Here is a 23,666-nt window from a genome sequence, read left to right on the forward strand (position 1 = left end):
AATCCTAGTAACTAGGTGAAGATACTCTTGGGGGAGAACCTAGACCAGGCCAGTTTGGTGTTCTCGCAAGAGGAGAGAATGTAGCATCAAAGAGGTGTCTGCATGGAAAGCAGGAGCCAGGGTTCTGGCCGAGGGCTGGGTGAAAGCTGAGTGATTAAGGGGTCAGGTCAGGCAGCGCTTGGAGAATCAGTCTCCAACTCATAGTCACTAACCTAAAGCCTGAGGTCAAACTTCTCATATCACACACACTACTTCCTTCCTTCATGCAGCAACAAATCAAGGAGGTAGTATGGGTAGACATGCAATCAAGGTTACCAGCAACAAGTGTAAGAGGGAGTTGTGGCCAAGTCAGTGCCCAGCCAGGGATGTGCCTACCAAGGTGACCCCGAAGAAGAGAAGAAAGAAGGCTGGGGTGCAGGGGAAAGGATAGGTGCCCTCAAGTAGCATGCTAACAGCCTGGCACTCAGAGAAAGGGCCAGCAGAATGACCAGGCCAGTGAGAAAAGTATGGTGAGTGTGGCCAAGAGCTGGGCCACCGGGGGCTGATGAGCCAGGCTGAACCATGCAGCCTTGTCCAGATGGCAGCAGGAGTCCCTGAAGGGTTTTCGGGAAGAGGGAAGATCATCTGTGAAAGGAAAATGGGGGAGTCTGGTGGCCGTGGCCAGCTGCAAAGGTCAGCCTACTCTCGATGAATTAAGTTTCTGAGTTGCCAGAGAGACCCCTGAGTTTCTGCCTTTGGACCTCAGCTCACCTGTCCCTTTTGTCTCTCCCATTTTCTCTTCAAATCCAATAGGAGGAAGAGGGGACAGAAAAACTGTGACTGAGTCAGGAAGGCTCCCTTCATGTAGAGTGGTGGCGATGATGTCCCCAATGGGACATTAGCAATGTCTGGGGGAGGGACACTACTGACATCTGGTGGGTAGAGGCCAGGGATGCTGAAAAACATTCTGCCATACACAGAAGTGCCCTACAACAAAGAATTATTTGGTCCTGAATGTCAACAGTGCTGAACAGGTCAGGGCATCCAATGCAGCAAGATGCATGGAGCCGGTGGTGAGCCAGGTGAACCAGGTGGGCAAGGTGGGTGAGGCCGGAAGCTAGGTTGCTACCCACAATCAGACACAGGACCTGTGGGGGATGTCTTCAGGAGATGCAGTAGGGGGCCAGGAGTGAGTGATGGGGAAAGGGTCCTGAAGCAGGCAGTCAGGGCGGGTCCATGCAATGTTGGAAAGAAGGGCACCAGAGGCTAAATGGTACATGGTGGGAAAACCATTCGGAGTGAAGGGAGGCCCAAGGGAGGTGGCAAAGCAGGTGGCTTTGCTGTCAGCCCTAAGGATGACACTGAGGGCCTGCACTGGATGGAGATGGGGCTGAAACCAGGGGAACTGCAGGGGTTCCCAGAGGAGCCTGGTGGTCCGTTCCTGCGTGTTGGGTGGGCCGTGGAACTGAGTTGGGCAAGCTCCTAAGGGGCCAGAGGAGAGGACGGATGGCTCCCAAACGCCCCTTTACACCACAGGAGAAGCAGGACCACTTTCCCACCTTCCCAGATTCTCAGTTCTCCGCAGGCCCAGCCTCAGCTGTGAGTCCATGCAGCTCAAAGACCAAGGAGGAATCCAGGTGTGCAGGTGTGCGACGGTGCTGACGCATGGGCTCTGAGCCCACCTAGCCAGCAGGGCGAATTGTGAAACGCGAGAGAAATCGCACACCTGGTCGCAGACCTAGTACCTGGAGGCGCGGGGTCTCCTGCGGACTAGGCAGACTGGGTGGGGGTGAGCAGCCAAGGAGACAGGGTCCTATTTGGGGGTGTGGCCACGGGCTGAGAAGGTGGGCTTCAGGCGTAAATGGCACCGCGCGGTGGGCGGGCTCTAACAGAGGACGTAGACTATTCGGGAACGTGCAGGGCGTAAGGACCTCACTCGGAGCAGGCGCGGGGGCTAGGGTGGGGCGGAGACTCTCGTGGAGAGGGCGTAGGGCGGGGTTGCCTTGGAAGAGGGCGGGGCGGGCCCTTCAGAGAAGCGGGCGCGGCAGGATGCGGGGCGGGGCTTGAGGGGCTGGGCGGTGGCATGTACTTAAGCAGCCCCGAGGCAAACAGACACCGCGCCATGGCTCTGAGGTACGTCTGGTCTGTTGTGTGCTCTGGTGCTCCCCGCCTCGCCCCTCTGTCAACGGCACCGGCGACCTTCGAGCAGCGTGCTGCGGGCCCGGTGACCATGCTGAGACGCGGGGCGGCCGAGCTCGCGCGGCCGCGGTTCCCCGTCGTGGACTTCAGCAACGTGCAGGAGGCGTACCGCAGCCGGCGCAGCTGGGAGCTGGTGCGCAGCCTGCTAGTGCTTCGCCTGTGTGCCTCGCCTGCACTGCTGGCGCACCACGAGCAGGTGCGAGGGTGGTCGGATGGGTGAGTTGGTGCGCAGGGCTTCACAGGGTCCTCTGTCTGTCCCGGTATTAATTATGAACTTTCAGAATGTGAAGCTGGAGTCTCTTGAGCATGGCCCGTAGCGAGGAGAGTCAGGAAGGGAGGTGTTTCCTGCATTCCTTTTATTTTGCTACCAACTAAAAATAAAGAACAATTTAAATTTTAGGCTGTATACCGCTTGCAGTAATACAAAAGTTGTGACCTAAAATTTAAAATTGAGTGACCTTCATGTTACCCAAAACTAAATCTAGTCGTATTGAAAAGTTCATAGCCTAGGATCCTGGAGTTCTCCGTTACCCGGGGACTTCCTGGCCAAGGCCACGATGAACCGCGTTGGGAGAAAAAATGGGAAGCTCAGACACCCAACTTTTAAAGGTTTAATGGCAACTTTGAAGAGAATGAGGGCTTTGGGAAGGGGAGAAACAGAACACTGTCTTAGCCACTGCTACTCTGGGGTACAGAGATAGAGTTATTTCAAGGTGAACCTAGGAACAGTTTGCAAGGCTCCAGTTGTTGGTGCCGAAGGTCTGGAAGGGCTCTTCATGAAGGTGGTGTTGATTTCTCAGGCGAGACTGTGTGGAAGGTATTGTGCTTCCTCTCTCAGCCCCGGGGGGTGGTTGGACCATGGAAGAACACCGAACCACACCTCAGGGCCAGGCCACAGCAGGTACAAGGTGAGAGCAGAGGCCCACAGAGTTGGAGTCGGGTGGCTCTGAAGGAACTGTGAGGCCAGCACAAGTGTTGACCTGGATGTCTCTGGAAACTGCACGGTCAGATTTAGAGTGTAGGACCAATGGGGGAGGGAGGGGTATGGAGGAAGAAGGGGTGGAACTGGAGAAGTGAAGGCCTCTGGAAAGCCATTTCATGTTTGTGGCAGCCAGGGATGTTCTGAGGTAAAGCTGTGACTGTGGACAGCCCACTGGTAAAGAGTGCACTCGAGGCAAAGGAACCTGGTGGGGTGTGGGAGGTGATAAGGACCCTTTGGGGAGCACCAACAACTGAGGAACAGCCAGAAAGGAGTGGCAAGCACTGATGGTGTAGAGGTCAGGAGGGAGGAGGCAATGGGAGTGGGGAGAGGGCAGGAATGACGTAGAGAGTCAGAAGGTGGCTGCCCGTAGAGTCTCTGTAGGGACTCAATGATGGGAATGAGGCTTCCACAGTCCGGGCTTCACGGGGACTGCTGGGTGGGTCTGGGATGAGCAGTGGAGAAGTGGTGCCTCCTCTGTGGATGGCAGGGAGGGAGAGAGAGGGCATGGAACCAGCTAGGCCAAATTTCTGTAGACTCAACACTCAGTTTCCATCGCTGGATTCAAAATCAGCAGAGAAGTCAGCAGACCTTGGGGCCCTAGAGTACCTTGGGAGGGATGTGTCAGCTCTGCTGTCTCTGCGATGCCTGTTAAGGGCAAGTGCCAGAGTACCTGGACTGAGCTGTGGGTACAGGCTGCCTGTGCCCTGGAAGAGCCCACCGGTGGTGGTCGATGCTCTGCATGCCCCCAATGGGACCTGCTCTGCCTTTGTCACTGCTGGTGGTCCCACTGATGATGGCAGCCTTGATGCCTGGTGCTGGAGGAAAGGAGGCCAAGGCCAAAGAGACTGCAGAGTTGTGCGCCTGTTCTTCCCTGTCCTTTGGACTGCAGTGACAATTCCTCCTGCTGAAAATTTGTCCTGCCGAGCAGTTCCAGTCTTTGTAATTCTTGCTGGGGTGTTGGGGGTCATCGAATCTGCTCCCGGGGAGAGTGTTAGCCTGAAAGAGCCCAGTTTGAACTCTGCATTGGCTTGGGACCCAGTGGGGACCTAACTGAGAAGAGTTTAAAAAATCACAGTCTTTCATGACAAAGGCTTCTGTGCCTGGGTGTGAGCCAGTGCAGAAGAGGGTGATGGAAGGAGACACTACAGATGGTGACAGTGGCCCTACAGGGGGCAGGGAGGAGAGAGAACTGGCTCTACCTGTTCTTGCTCAGCATGCATCTATATTTTACAGTGAAAATGAGTGTATTTGTTACTGGTTCAGGTTTCTAAATCTAGAAAGGATACCCTCATGCAGAGAAGAGGTGGGGTCACTCTCATCTCAAGTAGTGCTGCCCACATGGTTGCAAAGTGGCCACTTTGTTTTGGAGTTGGCTTTAAAATTGCCAGCCCCACCCCATATGCTTCCACAGCCCCGTGACTGGCCAACCTCCCCTTTGGCATGGTGAGAGGGTGCGTAACTAGCTCAGGTGACCTGGGTGGCCATGCCCTATGAGCTTTGCCCTTGGAGCAGGAGGTCATTACAAAGGCAGTGGAGGGTGTGATCAGCCCAGAGCCCCAAACCCCAGCCTTCCTGTCTTTGTCAATAAAGGGGCAATCTTGTTCCTGCTCCTTTGATTCGTGATGGCTGTGGCTACTTTTGGACTATACCAGCAGAGCTGAATAGTTATGACAGAGGCCATGTGGCCCACACAGCCTAAATGGATTACCACGTGGCCCTGAATGGGAAAATTTGCCGACCTGAGAAGAGATATTTCCACACATGGCGCCTTCCTGCCAGTCTTCTGAGCCAACATGTACACTGTCAGGGGTTCTTTTCCAGAACCGAATGATGGCTGTTCTGCCCTGCTTGCCACTGGGGTGACCTTCAGTATGTTTAAGACACAGCTTCCCCTCCAGTGAGGCTGCTCTAGCCCTGGCTGCACATGAAGCTGGCTAGGATGGGTAGGGGCAAGGCTTGCCCTGTCCTCTTCTGTTGGCAGTTTTGTTTTTAGCTCTCTTCATAAAAACAATGAGATGCAATAAAATTAGACATGGAAACTACAGCAAAATAGAGATGATAGCCTGGAAACTAGTCCTTGGGACACCCTGTGGTGCCCACAGGCGTGGCCTTGAGGCGTCTCCACTGAGCCCCATCCTGCAGTTCAGAGCAAGTCTGCTTTGGGGCCAGTGTGGACTGCTGGGGAATGATTCGGGGATGAAGATATTTGACTTGCTCATGCTTTTGCTTAGACTAAAGATTGTTCCTTGAAACCCTGGTCTTAAGAAATGGCCTCCACAAAATAGAGGATTCTACTATCCATTGGGTTTGAGAAACCTCAAGCTTTTCCTGTCGAAGCTGGGAGTGGGGGCACTGGACACACAGGCATTGCCAGACAGGTGGTGGGTGTGCCCAGGAGGCCTCCGGTAGTCCCATTTCTCCTGCCCTGGTTGTCCTCATTGTGGCAGCTCCATGTCACCCTTTCACCTTGGCAAGTTCCCCTCTCTGGTATAAGTTAGCAAAACATCTTCCTGTTCTGAATCACTTCCTGGAATTACTTTGTTCCTCCCTCCTTCAGGGTTTCTTCCCCAGTAGAATGTGAGCTCCTCTGTTTGGGTCAGCCTAGAATTATCTGGGGCACAAAGCAGCTGCTCAGGATATTTGAATGAACGTTGGCAGAAATTCAAAGGATGTTTGAAGAATGTTGGACAGTTGTCTTCCTCAGGGGCACATCTGTCTGAGCTACTGGTCCACTGTGGCCCTGGATGACTGCTAAGTCCCCACTGGTCTCAGGGTGGGCTCTCATTTCACAGAAATTTGTAGATGGTCACCTGGCTTATTATCAGCCTACACCTCACTCCTTCTGAATTCAGACTCATACTGAATTTTGTGCTTGTTCATTTGTTCAACAACCATTGGAGAGTTGGCCCCTTGACGGGCACTGTATTAGGAACTTGGAATAAGCAGTGAACAAAACATTGAAAAATCTGAGAGTTTGCCTTCTAGAAAGTTGCACTAAATCCTTCTCTTCCCCAGCATAGCCTTCTGAGGTATACATACAGAGAACGTTATGAAAACTTGCAATGTTCTTCCCAGAGAGACCTGCCATTCTGTTTTATCCACCACATAGTGATCAGGCTTCTGCTGAGTGCCACTAGGATCATCTATCAGCATACAAGGCGGGAAGCGGCAGCACTTAGGACCTGCCCTGCATGGGGAGTGGGTGATTGACATTTGCTGCAAACAGACTAGGAAGCTGCTTTGGGTGGTCTTCACTGTAAAATTGAGGCCTCGAGCTGCGTTTGGCCGTAGGGAAAGCATGTCAAGGCTTTGTGGTTAGAGTAAAGGGAATGGGGAAGTGGGATGTCCTGCTGGGGACATGGGAGGCTGGTGGCCCAGGACAGCTCCTTTCCTTTGCCTTTCAGCTGCTTCATCTCTCCAGAAGATTTCTGGGACAAAGGCTGTTCGACAAACTAATGAAGATGACCTTCTATGGCCATTTTGTGGCTGGTGAGGACCAGGAGTCCATCCGGCCCCTGATCCGGCACAACAGGGCCTTCGGCGTGGGCTGCATCCTGGACTATGGTGTGGAGGAGGACCTGAGCACCGAGGAGGCGAAGCACCAGGAGATGGAGTAAGACCTGCCCGGCTTCTGGTGGTATCTCAGAAGTGCCCCAAGGAAGCCTGGCCTGGGAGGAGGCCAAGGCTAGGAGAGATTGGTCAGCCTGATTACCTACAGCCCTCCTGGGTTTGGCTTGGGGTTCTTGCATTTTTGCACTGTGAGGCTGACAGTTCTGGACTTTCATGAGAGGCTTAGTGTGTAGGAGGCCTGGTGTATGCAAGAGAGGCCATAGTAGTGGTAAAGATAGAGGTCTGCACACTATGGTCCGCAGCTGATCTCACCCACCGCCTGGTTTTGTGTAGTCTGCAAGCTAAGGATGGTTTTTGCATTTTAAAATGGTTGAAATAAATCAAGAATGATATTTTGTGACATGTGAAAATTATATGAAGTTCAAATCACTTTCACCCTATAGAGTTGAATGGTTGTGTCAGACACCAAATGGCCTGCAAGACTGAGAGTAAGGCTCCCCAGTTGTTACAAATGATGTGTCTACTCTGGCGTGGGAGGTTTCCTGCATCTGCTGGGTGGGGGGGTCCCCACTGCCCCACCTTTGCCTGGGTTCTGCTTGGTGGGTTTGGAGCATGCCCAGGGCTCCATGGAAAAGGGAATGTGCAGCCAGGAGCAGTGTGGTAGGCTGGCCTGAGGTCATTGACTTGCTGTGGGCTTATTCTCTAGACAGTGAGTATGGGAACAGGTGGGTACTTCCCTGACCCATTCTGCTGAGTCAGAATTGGAGGTCACCCTCTGCTTCCTAGAGTAAAGGCCTAACAGGGTGGCCAGACAAGACTAGCTCTTTCTTTGCAAAACACCCAGTTCCTGTGCTGGTGCCTGCACCCCTCTGAGCCAGGCCCTTGGTTGCATCTGGGGCCCCGAGTCCTGACAGCAATTGTGCCTGACCCACTTGAGGCTTGGAACAGGCCTGCTGAGTAACCTTCCCATCTCAGGCTGTGGTGTTTGCTCTGGCCCAGGGAGAGGAAGGGAGGAGAGAGAAGTGAAAGGCATCACATGAGGTTCCTGCCCTGCGAACAGAATGTCCAAGCCTTGTGGCTGCTGATTGGCTTAGGGAGCCCAGCCCCTGCCTAGTGATTCGCTGTCTTAAATGCAGCATTTTCCAGCTGAGCATCTCCTCTGTTCTTAGTGGGTGGTGGCTGCCTATTGACCGACTAATGGGCTCTGTGTCCCTATGTCAGGGGGAGGGCTGGGTGGTTTCACAATTGAATTTTCTTTCTCTGGTATGAAAAGACTCCTTTCCCAGGGTAATCCACCTGACTTTCCCCCTGCCCGGTGGAGGGAGCATGGGGAAGTAGGCTTGCCTTGCCCTGCTCTTGGTGTCCTTCGTCCTGCAGGAGCCCTGCTCAATGGGCTCTGGGACATGAGTGGCAGTCCTCCGCCCTAACAGGGTGACTGCCATCTGATGCCAGTGGCAAGTGTCAAGGATGCATGCCCAGCTCTGCTGTCGGTGGCCCTGTGGCTTTGAGGGGCCTGGGCTGAGGTGCAAAACCAGGCTTGCTGGAGCTGGTCAACCACCCACACCATCAAGTTGCCTGCCTGGCTCACTGGGTGTTCCTGGCCAGGAGTGGTTCTAACCATGCAGCGCCATATGGGGAACTGCTTTTGTGTCCTGCTGGGGCCTAGAGAGCTGTCTTCCTAACTCTGACACAAGGGCCATGGACTCTGCTCTAGGGAGTGATACAGAGGCCACTACCCCCAATTAAGGCTGTAAGTGGGGTGGGGTGGGGTGCTGGGCCTGCCTTCAGCATAACTGTAAGAGGAACGGCATAGATAGAGGCATCCGAATGTGCAAGAGGCCCAGCAGGCCTCCTGAAGGTATGATGAAGGGACATAGGAAGGCTTCTCAGGGTAGGAAGCAGGAGATGAGAGCCCAGAAGTGCAGGAGGGAGACAGTGACCACCTAGGGAGGGGGTGGGATGGTGATTTTCACACTTGTTAGAAGACAGGGGCCCAGGCCTTGACTCTAAGAGAGGAGCCCCATAATGGTCCCCTTAGCAGGCTGGGAGCTGTGGGCATGGAAAAAGGGCCTTGGGCACGATACTATTGATTGGCTATGGTAAGGACACCAGGGACAGTGTGGATGGCAGGTTTGTCTGTCCCTTTTGTGCAGACCCAGGAATGACTGGAGGCTTCTTGGGCCTTGGTCCCCAGAGCAAGGGACTAGTGTGCACAGATTGTCTCAGGTGCTGCCTGGAGCCAGGGTGTGGGGAAGCCAGGGAGACAGGTGTGCAGGTAGGAATGATCCCTGCAGACTTTGCCAGGCTTCTCTTTCTCCTCTTGCCACCTGGCCCGTATTTCACGAGAGCTAGAGTGAGGGTGACTAGCCTGGTCTCCCCTTGCTTTCTGCTTTTCTCTAAAAGGCATCTAGTCAACAAATCACAAGATATAGCTGCCAAGAGCTGAGCTTGGAGGTAGCCGAAGGGGTGGTTGGGGTCTTCCTGCCACCTCTGCAGGCCCCCTGGGGGAATGAGTGTTTTTCCTTCTCTGCTGCCTGCCCCCAGCTGTCCCCTGTTCCCTCCTCTATGTCCTGGGCCATGCACATGTGTGTGCATGCATGCTTGTGTGTGTGTGTGTGTGTGTGTGTGTGTGTGTGTGTGTGTGTACACTGGGTGCTGTCCTTTCCCTCTGTGGTAAAGTGAACTTCACCACTGCTGTCTTTGTCTCTTTGTGACCCATCCACCTGACCATGTGGCTGTGCAGTCCCACCTGGCTCCTCTGCCTGGCCCATTTCTAAATTGCTTCCCTTCTAGTCTATGCCCAGGAAGTTCATGACTTCCGGTTGCTTTCTTGTCATGGAGCTTGCTAGGAGCAAGAAGGAGACCGCTCCCCTACCCCAGTCTGGCAGAGCCAGCCAGGAGGAAACCTCACACGTCCCCAGGCCCTGGGGACCTTTCAGATAGATAACTGTTTCCATCTCTGATAGAAGTCCTTCTGCCTAGCAGGCAGATGACTGCATCCTTAATGCTTACCTTAACTGAGCTGAGGACTGTGTGGTCACAGAGCAGGCCTGAATCCCGCCAGCCACCATCCTTGCTGACCAGGCTCCTGCCTTAACATACATGTTGGGTTCCCACGTTGTGCTTCCGTCTTAGTGGATGGCTTTTGTCTAGTTGTATCTGGGCCACAGCTGGGAGGGCCTGGGGCTTGTAGGTACCCTTGCCTGGGGGCCTCAGGATGGGTTAGGGGTGGGGAGCTCCTTGTCCCGAGCAGGGATATCGTGTGGTGGGGGGCCAACATGGTCATACACCTCATCCTCTTCTGTTACATCAAGCATTTTTTTTCTGGTTCACATGAGGTAGTCAGACCAGCAGCTGCCTGCCTAGCTCCCATTCCCATCTCTAGGCTGTGGCCTCGTGGGCTATTCTACTGTGTAGGGAGCCCCCTGCCCCTGCAAATTGGCCTGGCTGCTGGGACTCCCAGGTCTTAACCTAGGCATTCTGGCTCAGAGTCCCAGATTTAGGGTCTGAGGTTACACAGAAGCCAGGCAGGGAGGGCGGGCCCCTGGAGGGTGGCTGGGTAGCCTAGGACTTACTCTGGGAGCAGGAAGGTAAAAGCTGTCACAGCCTCTTAACACATGTGAAGCTACCACAGGTGCAGGTACCTTCCAGTGGCTTCTCTGGCATTACCTTGGCCCAGAGTGCCCTGGGTGAAAAATTACTGCCCACCCTTTGTGTGCTGCAGGCCCCTTCCCGTAGCATTTTGGCAGTCACGTGATGGTTGCAGGGTTGCAGCTGAGCCCTCTCCGTGGTTACTGACTTAAGAGGCTTTAAATACAAAGTCAGATGGTAGAGCTGCTGGGGGGCCACCCTGAGCCTGGTGGGTAGTGATGGTGAGATGATGGTGAGATTTAGCAATGACTTGCTGTCCCAGACTCTGTGGCCACTGTGAGGAGGAGGTTGGTGTCTGTCGTGATGCCTGTGGGGATGGGAGCAGGCCAGGCTGGGCCAGTGAGGGCACAACTAAGGGACTGCAGAGAGGCCAGTGTGGCCAGGCTGAGCCTCAGAGCTGGGTGAGGTGGGGACAGCCAGGGCCAAGGGCTGACCTCACTATCCTGTCCTCATAAGGCCTGGAGGTGTTATTTGGATATGATGGGAGGGTTTGCATTTCAAAAGAAAATTTTGGGTTGCTGCTTGGAAAATAAGCCTAATGGGCAAGAATGAAGCAAGGTACTGGTCCTAGCAGTTGTGTCTAGAGGTAGGGGCAGGAAGCAGACCTTGGGCCCCCAGTGGTTGGAAGTGCCTGGATGTTGGGGGCAAGTGGGAAAGCAAGAGACTTTGCACCTCGATTTTGGGGATTTTGTATGCTGTCTTCATCCCTCATGAGCCCTGACTGGCTCTACAGTCCTGTACTTTCCTCAGAAGGAATGACCACATAGCTTAGCTAGCTTCAGGGACTCACTCCGTGCCCTGGGCTGCTCAGAGAACTCTCTACTACTATTAGGTAGTTTTGTCCCTTACCCATGCTAGGGAGGGGCTCCACCCATGGACAGCCTGAGGCTTTTCCAGGGAATAAAGTTTATAAACCAGGTTGGTGTAGAGGCTGTTGCCCCTCCCACCTCAAAGGAGGTGACTCTGGAGGCCTGGGTGGGTGGGGTTAGTGAGTCACTCTTACCTGCCCAGGCTAACCCAGCCCTCACACAGGGCTGGTCAAGTTCAGGGCTCAGTCTCTAGCTTCCTCTTACTGCCTCCCTGATAGGAATGTACTTATCACTTGTGTCTAAGGTGGTGTGACCCAGACCCTTGCCTTATTCCTTCCTGCAGGTCCTGTACCTCCGAGGCAGAAAGGAAGGGAAGCGGTGAGTAAGAGGCAAGCTGTTCACCAAGGAACGCTCTCCCCCTACTATCCCACCCTCCACTGTGGCCCGCGGCCTGGGTTGGGTACACAGGAGAGCCCAGGGAACAAGGGGCAGTGCCAAGTTCCTCCCTGTGTCCATGGGCAACTAGGCCATTGCTCCAAGTATGCTAACATATTCTCATGGCCCTCAGTCAGTCTGGGCTCTGCCTTCCTGGCTCGGGTCTGCCATGCGACTAGGGCTCAGCCAGGGAGAAAGAGCAGTGGGTGCTTGGGTATTGGGTGGCATCCTGCAGCACAGTGCAGGGGTGCTGTGGGGCTTCCTGGAGAAGTTCCTTGTGTGCTGGGGCTGAGGTTGGGACCAGAGCACGGTGCATAGCTGGGTGAGTGCTTGGGCCATTTGCAGGCACCAGTAAGAGGGAGAAGCAGAACCAGGCCCACCAGGCCTTTGGAGACCACAGAGACGGTGTCATCAGTGCCCGCACCTACTCCTACGCCAATGAAGCCAAGTGTGACAGCCACATGGAGACATTCCTGCACTGCATTGAGGCTTTAGGTGGGACCCCACTCTTTGCTGGCTGTCTACCTGCCAGCCTCAGCCCCAGCTAACACCTGGCATAGGGAGGCGTGGTGGGTAAATGGGAACCAGGGCTAGAGCCCTCACTTGGGGCTTCCTCTCTGTCTGGGTGGTCCTGAGTGTTGTGAGGATGACCTGGGGTGACATGGGAGAGCCACAGACTAGGCTCAAGTCACGCTGAAGTCGCATCTATGTTCAGCACTTCCATGGAGAACTCAGCTGCCTCCTGCTCCTTTCCTGGGTACCAAGTGCCTGGACTTGGACTGTTGGAGAAGCTGTCAGTGGGCTAGTGGCCCCTAGTACTTGGGTCTGCTGAGGGCTGCACAGGGAGCTGGTGCCACATCCTCTTTAGTAGAGAAGTCTTCCCCACACAACGTTGGGGCATGAGTGCCTGCCTGGGAGGCCAGTTAAGTCAGGAGGTCACTGAGGCCTCCACATCCTTTAGTCTTCAGAAACCCACCAGGTCACAGTGCTGCTCCTCTGTGCGTCCTCAGCAACCCTCCTGTGACTGGAAAGTGGGTCCCACGCCTTCTGAACACTTTAAGGAATGTATATGAGCGATGATCAGAAGCAGCCTTCTAAGAATGGTACTGGGGAGACCCCGAGCCATCAGGCAGATGCTCAGCCATCCACTGTCCAGGGCCAGGAATGTTTCCTTGCCTCCCTGCCCTTTCTGCCTGGGGGCAAATAGACTGGAGGGTCCCGCAGAAGCAAAGACAAACTCTGGAAGTGAGATACAAATGTGGTGCTGGAGTGCTTTCCAACTCTCCAGCTTGTGCTTTTGCTTTGTGTTTCTATGTTCTGTAAATCCACCATGGGCATCCTGGGTGCTAATGGCACGAGAGAGGAAACTGAGGCAGGGGAGGGGGTGATCATTAGGACTGTGTAGGAATGGGCACCGCCTTCCTAACTCATGTGGCAAACATAAACCCTGCCGAGCCACCCTTCCCACCTTTGGGGTGGGGCGTCTGGCACAGCTATTTACACTGCAGTTATGGATTAGCACAGGCTCCTAGCCTTCCCTCTCCCCCTCCCCCTCTAGAGCCCTAAAGGTTCTTCCTGTGGCTCCCCATAGGTGCAGCCAGTGATGACGGTTTCGTAGCCATTAAGCTCACTGCGCTGGGGAGACCCCAGTTTCTGGTAAGTGCGGGAGCCATCATGTGCAGAAGGAGTTTGCAAGAACTAGAGGCTGCTGTGGGCATTCAGTGAAGGCTCTTGTGCTGGTACCTTGGGGCTGGGAGCCAGGAGTACAGGTGGGACGGGGAGGGTCCCAGGGGCTATGCGAGCTGTCTCAGGGCAGGGAGCTGGGTATGCACTCAAGACAGGGGCTCAGGCCTGCCTCTGCAGCTGCAGTTCTCAGATGTGCTGACCAAATGGAGACGGTTCTTTTACCAAATGGCTGCAGAGCAAGGGAACACCGGACTGGCCGCCATGGACAAGAAGCTGAAGGTGGCGGCACTGCAGGTGGGCAGCCCTTCCCTGGTGCTGGAAGCGGGTGGGCATTGTGGGGCTGGGAAGGTGCCCTGCCTGGGAGGAACTGGCTGGATGGTATCTGAAGTGAGTTTCCTGAACTGCTCCAGGGCCTGCAACCCACCCTGAAGCTGCTAGGGTTCAGCTTGGAAAGAATCTGACCAGAGGCTGAGGATGCACTGGGCTGGGGGGTGGAAGTGCTGGCCTCACAGGTAACAGGCCACTGTGGAACTGTAGGGACAGGGAGGGGCATCAAGAATGGGTGGGGATAGACCCATCTATGGCGAAGAGACACAAGCCTGAACTGTATCCTGTTTTCACTGACGGCGTAATCAAGTCAAAACTGATCATAAACCAACAGGCAGGGGACGCTAAATGTTAGTGAATGGGGCTGGAGGACACCAGCAGACTAATGCCTTTTTACTTTTCAAGGAAAGTGTGGCGAAGATGGGCATCGCATCGAGGAAGGAGATTAAGAACTGGTTCACAGCGGAGACCCTCGGTGTGTCCGGGTAAGAGCAGTGTCTGGCCGAGAACGCAGTGGGCAACTGTTCTGGTTCTGCCATGGTTCCAGCTGAGTCCCAGCAGCCTCTCCCAGTCCTGATTACCCTCCCCAAGTGCATGGGCCTCAGGGTGTTGGCACCAAAGAAACTGCTCCCCTGAGGTACACAGAATGGGAGTTGAGGAAGCCAGAGTCCATGGATGGGGGCAGCAGCTTGGACACAGGACCTGTCCGCCCTGGGCCCCGCACAGCAGGCAGGTGAAGCATAGGGTAGCTGAGACCCTAGAGAGCCCCAAGCATCGTTCTTAGGGGGCTGGGGGCTGGGACTGAGGTTACCAGGGCCCCTGGGCTCGCAGCAGGGTGCTGTCCACTTGCATGCTGTCTAATCCTGCCATGTTTGGCTCTTCCCCCAGCCTGACGTGGCCTGCGGTGTTCTTGGTGCATGCCCCGAGTTTTCATAGTTGCTGCTGACCCGATGCAGATCACATTTCTGTTTTGGTTTCCATTTTTTAAACTGAGGACAATGTTTACATTTCGTCTTTTGAAACTGAATGCTGAGGCGGGTTCTTTGAGGGTTTGGTTTGTGGGTGCTCTTATAGTTTGGAGCTAGTTTGGAGTCTGGGTCCCAGCAGATCCTAGCCCCTGTGGATAAAGCTGCCTGGCCAGGTGGAAGAGCTGCTCCTGCCGCTCTGCTCACTCACCTTTTCCTGTAGCACCTTGGACCTGCTGGACTGGAGCAGCCTCATTGACAGGAGGACTGAACTCTCCAAGCACCTGGTGGTCCCTAACATGCAGGTGATGCCACCCACCCCCTTTGCCACTGAGCCTCGTCTCAGGATGTTGGGCCAGGAAGGGAAATGTTCCCTGTTGCCTGCTCTGGGCCAAGACCACTGTCCTCCCTGGCCCCACGAGACCTCAGTGGTCCAGGGGAAGAAAACAGAGACAGTGGTGGCCCACAGGGTGGGACAGAGACCCATGAGGAGAAGGGTATCTGGGGGAGCCTTCCACACATCATCGAGGGTCATCCCAAACCTCACTGGCCTGAAAGCACAACACACATTATTCTCTCTCATGATTCTGGATGGTTCTCTCTCAGAGTTTCTCTCATAGTTGTACTCAGAGGGTGGCGGGGCCTGGGCCACCATGGAGGGTCCCCATTCACATGGCCAGCTGTTGGCCAGGGCTTCCTTACCATTGGCTGCTGGTTCCCAGTGGGAGTGTCCCCACAAACCAGGCTAAGCTCTGTCACCTTTTCTAGCCTAGCCTTAGAAGTCTCACAGCATCACTTCTGCCCGATTCCATTGGTTAAAAGCAAGTCACTCGGACTAGGATCCTATGTTCAAGGGGAGAGGGATAAGACTCTGTCCATGGGTGCATATCCAGTAATTTCTGTCCATATTTGAAACTGTCCCTTAAGCTGGGATGTAATGCAGCAGCAGGTGTGCCTTGAGAAAACGTCCCCAAACACTGCCTTCTGCAAGCCTCAGCTGAGAGCTCAGCCCCTAAACTGAGACACGGAGGCCCCGCTGGGAGCACCCTTGGCAGAGTTAGTAGACAAGTGGGGTGAGCAGAGGGCTCCAGTGCTACACAGGCCTGCAGGGTGGGTGCCCATCACCTCTGAGCACCAGCCCACTGCTGACCTGTCCAGCTCCCTAAAGGCCACCATCTGGGAATGATGCCTCCATCCCCCGCTGTGTGGCAGGGGAACCTGTAGCTATGATTCTTCCTCCAAGCCCTCTTGCTGCTTGGAGCTGTCTTTCCTGGTGATTGGATGGCTCAAGGGTAGCTTCCTTAGCATTGTGTGGAAGCAGAAAGGAGAACCCATGAGGGTATTGGGGAGGCTGTGGGCGCAGATGCTCTGGTGCAGGCCTGACCTGAGGCAGCTGGCTCTGTGAGTAGGAGCATGCTGGCTGGCTGGCTGGCTGGCTGCAAGGTTATGCCTCCACGTGGCCTCGTTGCTGTATCACCATCAAGCCTCAGGGCAGGGCACTGATCTTCAGGCATAAACAGGGTGGAAGAAGGACCAAGATGAGGCAGCCTCACTGGTCTTGGGGACCAGGAAACAGGTATCAGTAGGCTCTGGGCAGGGGGGCACTAGCCTAGAGAGAGGATGGTCTGGGTCCCTGCTGTGGCCTAATCGCATGCTCCCCCTTCAGACAGGACAGCTGGAGCCTCTGCTGTTGGGGTTCACTGAGAAGGAGGAGCAGCAGATGATGAGGCTGCTGCAGAGGATGGGCGTTCTGGCCAAGGTCGTGGGCCTGGGATGTGCCTGGGCATGTGTGTGTGTAGGGGTGGGAACCTGTCTCACCTGAGCCCCAGACAAACCCTCTCTTCCTCTCCTGACCTCTAAGAAAGCCACGGAGGTGGGTGTGCGGCTGATGGTGGACGCTGAGCAGACCTACTTCCAGCCCGCCATCAGCCGCCTGACTCTGGAAATGCAGCGCAAGTTCAACGTGCAGAAGCCGCTTATCTTTAACACGTACCAGTGCTACCTCAGGGTATGTTGCAGCGACCCCCCTCCCCCCACCATTTAGGCGGTGACACACCCCCATTGGAGCCTTGCTGTTGAGGGAGGCCCCTGCCCAGTGGCTGCGGCTGGCTGGGCATGACTGCCCCTGAGCACGATGAAAGGCCCCCCAGGACCCATGACCCAGTGTGCTGGCCTCTACTCTGGGCCCCAGATCCCAGGCAAGGGTGTTGAAGGGTAGAAAGAAGATGAAGAAGCTTATTTAGGAGCCTCTTAATGTACTTGAATCTTCAGATTTCAAAGCCTTCAGGAATGACCATTTTCTACCACCTCCTTTACTTTAGGTCCCTTTAAGGATCAGATGAAAGCTTTGGGCCCCTCCCCAGGAAAAGATGGCCAGAATTTTGCATGTTCCCCTGAGGCCCAGGATGTTTCAGGGTGGGATCCCTGAGCACAAACTTAGGCTGGACTGCTTGGGGACCAGCAAAGCATTTAGAGGCCATGGGGTGGGGTGGGCATCAAGGCTGTAAGGGTGGGGGGTATCCAGGCAGGTGCTCACTTCCAAGTCAGCCTTAGGGGACTGGCATGCGCCATGGCTGTGAGTACCTGCCCTGTCCCTTCAAAGGACTGTCCTCAGGCCACACAGAAGGGGCTGCAGGTGTTCCCACTGTCACCATTCCATGGGAACAGGTCAAAAGGCTTCCCTCACCCACACCTGTCTCCTAGATCCCCTGAAAATCCACAGGTGGGCACAGGGCACCTCCCTCAGCCAGCTGCTGCCACCCTGGTACCCCGCACTGACTACACCTCGGGAGCCCCTACGCCCAGGCTAGATGGGGGCCGCCCTGATCACTGACTTTTGGCCCTGGCCATGTAGGATGCCTATGACAACGTCACTGTGGACATGGAGCTGGCTCGCCGTGAGGGCTGGTGTTTTGGGGCGAAGCTGGTACGAGGTGCATACATGGCCCAGGAGCGGGCCCGTGCTAAGGAGTTTGGCTATGAGGACCCCATCAACCCTACGTACGAGGCTACCAACGTCATGTACCACAGGTATGCCAGCCCTCCTTGGGCCCCAGAGCCTCAAGGAGAGGAGTGAATAAACAGGGAAAGGGAAACATACTGCCTTGGTGCTGGAGCTGACCCAGTAGAACCCCCATCCAATGGGGGAACAGCCCTAGGGGTCAGAAGCTTCTGGTAGGAGCCTTGAGGCCAGAAGTGGTTATTTTCTCTGCTTTTAACTTCTCAAAAATATTAAGGTGGTTTTTTAAATATAGAAATGTCTACTGAACAAAATTTAAACTGGCGCAGGTCTCCCGACAGCCCGGTTGGTGCTGGCGCAGCCCCTCCCCCCAGCTCGTTGGCTTCCGGGGACCATCAATTGTTCTGCATCTCTTTTGCTCTATTAAATCTTGGTGGCCTGTTATGCAGCATAGACAGGCTGACTTCATGCTTTTTCTCTCTGAGATTGTGTGGATGTGTTGTAAATTCACATTGACTCTTGAGTGCTTCCCCCTAACCCACCTGTACTCTCCCCGGCAGCACCCTGCTTCCTTCCCGGAGCTGCTGTGCCTGTCGGTGCTGCTCGGACTGTGTCATGGTTGGTGTTGTGTGCTCAGTCCTCTCTCCTTGCTTTTCCAGTAAAGCTGTACCTGGATCCCCCAGGTCATCATGCAGACTGTTAGTTACCCTAATGGCCAGCGTGGGGTGCCCATGCTTATGTGCATCCCTGCAAGCTTTCAAGTGGTTTGGTGTTCCGCTGTTACAAGGGTGACTCAGGGCACAACCTGTCCCTGTCTGTTGTACGCATGGGTGAGGACACAGCTGTTAACACGTTCCTGGAGCTGGAGCTGCTGGGTCAGAGAATGTTGTCTTCACTGCCAGATGGCAGCATCTTTCATGCCACAGGGGGTCCCAGCCCTCAACCCGGGCTTTTAAATTCCTTACAGACCCCTTCCTGAAGCAGAGCTGCATGTCTTGGGCGCACGGCACACTGTACCTCAGCTAGTCCCCTGTGAACGTTTAGCCCCAGTGCTGCTCACTTGTTTTTACTCACAGGGTGCTGAGGAGGGACAAGTACTCCTTTCTTTGGTCCTGTTGTCACAGGCCCCTTTGGGAGGAGCAGGCTCATTGGACAGCCTGTGGCCTCTGCCCCTGTGGGGACCTCTCCAGGCCCAGGCTCATGTGGCAACCTTCCCAGGTGCCTCAACTATGTCTTGGAGGAGCTGAAGCACAACGCCAAAGCTGAAGTGATGGTGGCCTCCCACAATGAGGATACAGTGCAATTCACACTGCGCAGGTAGGCGCACCGCCCCCCCATCCCCGCCCCAGCTGTTTAGAGGTCCTCTGGTCAGGAAGGGGCTTGGTGAGCACCCTGGAAGCATGTGCAGAGTAACCTGCCAGGCACCGTGGGTGTTTTGCAGGGAACATCTGTGGAACAAGCTTGAGTGGTGGCTTTAGCGCCCCACAGACTCCTGCCCTGCCAGGTCTGGCTGGGCATTACCACTGCTGTAGCAAAATGGCTATTTGCAGTTAATTTGGTTTTTCCAATTAATACTTGACTTGCTAAAGTTTAAAATTCAAGGAATAAATTTCATTAGGTGACTTAAATGGCTAATTGAAATGCATAAATACAATGTGTAATATTGGAATGCCTTAGGAGGCCTCATTTATAAACAATTTCTCTTAACATTTTAAAGTTCATCTGGAATTTAATATAGTCTGTTTTCTCTTTAAATGCCTGCCCTGTGGAACAAAACTTTGGCAGAATCCTTACAACTCAGATGTAGGAATAAGGTGGAGTAAATTCTTAAATATTCCAGTATTATCACCATGTTCTTATGTCTCGTGTCTTAACCTGAGCAGCACCACACCAGGGGGCCTAGTTCCCCTGCCTCTCCCCAGCCTCTGCCTTCTTGGGGCTTAGGCCCTGTTCTGGTCTTGATGGCCCTCAACTTTCCCAGGAAGCAGGGGTTCCTGTCGCACAGCAGGCTTGCTGCTGAATGGGGCTTCTGAAGGAGCAGTGAAGGTGCAGGTGGGGTGAGGGTGCTGCCTGACTAGGCACTGCCTGGAGAGCTGACCGGTCATTCTAAACCCATTCAGTAACATTGCCACTTATCCTATGTTTGTGGTGGTGCGGCTTTTTCAGTCTGAAATTGCAACCGAAAACCATAATTTCTAAAGCACAGCAGTTGCAGCCGTTACGATTGGGAACATGGGCGCCAAGGCTCCCTCCCGAGAATCTCTGCCAGGGTGGGCGAGGATGGGCTGGGGTCTGGCTGTTTCCGTGGGGGTGCGGGAATCGAGCAGGACCGGTCCACCTTCTTACTTTCATCGCTAGGGACTTCTCAGGCCCTCATTTCCCACCTTGGATGCCCAATCCTTGTCACCTGATGTCAGAGGGCCACCTTTGTGCCCAGCAAAGATTAGTTCTGGCTTCTCTTACTTTTAAAATGAACACATGCTTGAGCTGCAAATTTTAAAACCTGGCTTTCTCTTAGGCTTGAAAATATTGTGTGATGGAACCTTGGTCAAGGCTTGATTCCTCTCATGCCAGGGTTCTCCGCTAGATGATCTATGCGCAGAGCTTCCCATACCCCTGGCCCAGCACTCGGGAACCTGCACCCCTGCAGTGGTGTGCCTGATGGGAACCAGCTGTGTGCAAGGCGCCACCTTCTTAAGTTTCAGTTACAGACTTTCTTGGCCACTCACATTTTTGCTTGGAATCACAGTCTAGTCCACTCAGACACTGACTGGACAGAGAACTATGAAACTTACAATCTGACCTCTGAAAGGCTTCCTGTCTCCTGATTTCTGTATCTTCCCACTGAGAACACATCTGTCTTCACCATTTTGGTCATGGCAGCCTCCTGCCCTGAATGCAGCTTCCCCTGTCCTGAGTGCCGGCCGAGTGCTCTCTCCTTTCTCGTAGCCTCCAGGTCCCATGCCAGGCCCCACAAATACCCATCATGGGGAAGGCCCAGCCCCAACAGGCCACAGTTCTGGGCTCCTGCTCTGCTGGTCAGGGAGCCCCGAGCAGCTTGGGCCCATCATCCCTGGGAAGCAGCGCAGGTGTCTGACGCTGCACACCAGGGACCTCAGTCAGACAGCCTGTGTCAGCTTTGACCAAGTTAACAAACCAACCCCAAACTCAGGCTGAACAGCAGTATGTTCTGTGGGCCAGCAGTGTGGACACTCAGCTAGGGCCTGACTGGCCCTAAATGGCTTCATTCGTTGTTGGGGCAGCAAAGGGGGCTGCAGCATGTACACATTGTCCAACAGTTGAGCCCAGGCTTTGCCACATGGTGAGCTCAGTCTTCTAGAAGCCCTGAAGAGGGCAAGCCTCTGTCCATGGCACATTTGCTATTGTCCTCTTGGCCAAAGGAAGTCACGAGGCCCAGTCCAGACGCCAGGTGGCAAAAGCCTCCATCTGTGCACTGGGAAAAGCTGCAGTTGCACGGGAGAGGGCATGGACACCGACGGGGTGGGGGTCAGCAGCCATTTTTGCAGGACGCCACTTGACCAAGTCAGTAGGCAACGTGACGAAAGCCCTGTACTCATGGGGTCATGTTCTGGTGGGGGACAGAGATGTGTGAACTGGAGACAGGGTGACATCATGGGGATCAGGCTACTTTCAACTGGTTTGTCCCAACATAAGAGCTCAGCCCTGAGCAAGACCCTTCTGGAGGTCTAGGGATCCTCGTGCCCTTGGTGCTCTGGGAACCGAGGACAGGTGGCAGAGCCCTAAGACAGGGTGAGGAAGTCCCCTGGGGCAGGGGCAGGGAAGCATAGGCCTGGCCTGGGTGGGTGTGAGGAGGACCCAGGTTGAACATACCTCTGGGGTTAAGTGGAAAGTGGGAGCAGCCCCAGAGTGCTGGTACAGATAGACCAAGTCTGGACAAATAGATGTAGGAAGCAGGAAATAAAAATGAAATCATCAACAAGTAGGTATTTCAAATCCTTGGAATATTTGTAACATCCTGTGAGTGGAGGTGTGAGAACAGGAGAGGGTGCTGGGCAGAACTGCCTCACCCCTGTACCCCATAACATCTGAGTGGTGCTAATAGAAGTGGGAGCTACATCTATTCTGAATGTTCCAGTAACCACATTAAAAGAAAAAGATGAAGTTAATTTTAGTAAAGCATTTCAGTTAACCCAACATATTCAAAATATTACCATTTAAACATGTATTCAGTATTTCAGAAAAAAAAAAAAAGATATTCTGCATTCTTTTTTCATACTCTTTCACAGTCTCACATGTTTGACACTTGTAGCACCAGCCACCTTCCAAAGACTCAGTGGCTGCTGGTGGCTGCCATATAGGATGGAGCAGCCAGCAAGGGGAGGACAAGAAGCAAGGTTGGGGTGGGAGGACTTGAGATGTGCCACCTAAGTACGAGGGCTGGAGAAAGGGGCAGTGGGAGGGTTGAGCTTCCCTGGGCCACACTGTGGACAGGCTGTTGGGGGTTCTGCCTCAATGGGTCAGGGTACCAGCAACGGGTTTGGGAAGGCAGGAGGGAAGGGGCCATTGGGAAATGAGCACAGCAGGAGGGGAGGCTGGCTAGGGAAGGAGGGAACTTGGTGGCCGTGAGCCAAGGTGGGAACAGCAGGGCAGAGACCTAATCTGGATAGGACAGAGCTTATACCTATGCCCCACACTGCAGGGGATGGAAGTTAGTTAGAGTGTGTGGATGGGGGTCTGGGGGGCAGAGGGGCTAAGATCTAGCACAGGGAGCCCAGGGGCTCACCCACTGCCCTGCCTGGTCACAGGATGGAGGAACTGGGCCTGCATCCCGCTGATCGCCAGGTGTACTTTGGACAGCTGCTGGGCATGTGTGATCAGATCAGCTTTCCGCTGGGTGAGCTGGGCCCTCCTGGGGAGTGGGCTGGGGGCATCGAGATTGGGACTCACTGCCTCTGCCTGTGCATGCAGGCCAGGCAGGCTTCCCTGCATACAAGTATGTGCCCTTCGGCCCTGTGATGGAGGTGCTGCCTTACCTGTCCCGCCGAGCCCTGGAGAACAGCAGTGTCATGAAGGGTGCCCAGCGGGAGCGGCAACTGCTATGGAAGGAGCTCAGGCGGAGGCTCAGCAAAGGCAGCCTCTTCTACCGCCCAGCCTAGTACCACCCATGGGCCACTGCTGCCGCCACCAGCACTCACCGCCAGACTCACCGCCAGACTCAGCCTTCTGGGGTCCTCAGGCTGGGGCAGGGATCTTGGGGGGTCTGGGTGGCTCCTAGGCCGATGTTGCAACTATGACCGAAGCCCAACCTCACATGGTTTCACTTTCTTACACCCAAGATTATGAGAACTGCTGGAAGTGGGGCCTCACTGACCCCTGGCCCCTGCCCAGGATGTGGATACTCAGGTGTAAGCCCAATCGGACACCTGCTAGAGCTCCTGGCAGTCAGGAACTGCCCTTCAACAAGTGGGCACTGCCCCCATCTGTGCTCACCCCCACAACCTTGGAACTGAAAGCTTGCCTTCCACCAGAGTCCATCTCATTTACCTAAGCCCCACACATGGATAATAGACAGGCTGGGGAAGGCAATCTGATCAATAAACCACTATATCTGTAGCTAAGAGCCCTCAGTGTTGTGCCCAAAACACTCTATCCTGTGGAGCCCTTGGGTGGGTCAACAGCAGAGAGGGAATATCTCCGATGGCTTGAGAAATCTCACCTCAGGCTCTGCCTCTCCCAAATCATGTGCCTCTGGGGGTTGGACCCATACCTCCCTTTAGGCTGTAGTATTGGACCTGCCTGCTGCCCCCTACCCCCAACTCTACAACCCAAGATAAAAGCAGGGCCCTCAGGCTCAGACCAATGCAGACTGGATGTTCCCAGGGGTGGTACTTCCCCACCCTGGGTTTCTCCCTCTCTCAGACCCTGCTGCTCTGTGACCATGACCCACACCAGGTTCTTGTTCTGATAGCAGCAGGTCTACGGCTGCCCCCACCCCACACTCTTCAGCTGCCAGCCCTGTAGAGCAGACTAGATGTGCTGCTAATGCCCTAGGGGAAAGATGGTGGGGCTTGTCCTGAAGCTGCATGAGAGAAGCTCTAGGGAGGGGCCCCTGCTGGTTCTGT

The 23,666-nt window shown here is 54.7% G+C and overlaps 1 protein-coding gene across 2 annotated transcripts; it reads left to right on the top strand.

The window, feature by feature from the left end:
* Positions 1-2,071: 2,071 nt before the first annotated feature.
* Positions 2,072-23,155, top strand: LOC107521859 (proline dehydrogenase 1, mitochondrial). Of its 2 annotated transcripts, none has more exons than XM_016166956.2 (14): positions 2,072-2,112; positions 6,565-6,773; positions 11,534-11,568; positions 11,971-12,120; positions 13,217-13,281; positions 13,489-13,605; positions 14,044-14,123; positions 14,827-14,908; positions 16,270-16,362; positions 16,465-16,611; positions 17,458-17,633; positions 18,781-18,879; positions 22,350-22,438; positions 22,513-23,155. In XM_016166956.2, the coding sequence occupies exons 2-14, from the start codon at positions 6,616-6,618 to the stop codon at positions 22,698-22,700; spliced, it is 1,479 nt and encodes a 492-aa protein (XP_016022442.2). In that variant the 5' UTR covers positions 2,072-2,112; positions 6,565-6,615; the 3' UTR covers positions 22,701-23,155. The 2 variants fall into 2 exon arrangements, with proteins under 2 accessions (XP_016022442.2, XP_016022441.2); XM_016166955.2 differs by having other exon boundaries at positions 2,108-2,374.
* Positions 23,156-23,666: the final 511 nt, after the last annotated feature.

Source organism: Rousettus aegyptiacus, unplaced genomic scaffold (assembly GCF_014176215.1).
Source record: "Rousettus aegyptiacus isolate mRouAeg1 unplaced genomic scaffold, mRouAeg1.p scaffold_m13_p_5, whole genome shotgun sequence".
Taxonomy (NCBI): Eukaryota; Metazoa; Chordata; class Mammalia; order Chiroptera; family Pteropodidae; genus Rousettus; species Rousettus aegyptiacus.

Bases quoted from the DNA above. Each gene is read 5' to 3' on its own strand.
- LOC107521859 (XM_016166955.2), top strand. From the start codon at position 2,210: ATGCTGAGACGCGGGGCGGCCGAGCTCGCGCGGCCGCGGTTCCCCGTC. The intron at 13,606-14,043 runs GTGGGCAGCCCT...TTACTTTTCAAG, and splicing joins TGAAGGTGGCGGCACTGCAG to GAAAGTGTGGCGAAGATGGG. The intron at 16,363-16,464 runs GTCGTGGGCCTG...CTGACCTCTAAG, and splicing joins GGATGGGCGTTCTGGCCAAG to AAAGCCACGGAGGTGGGTGT.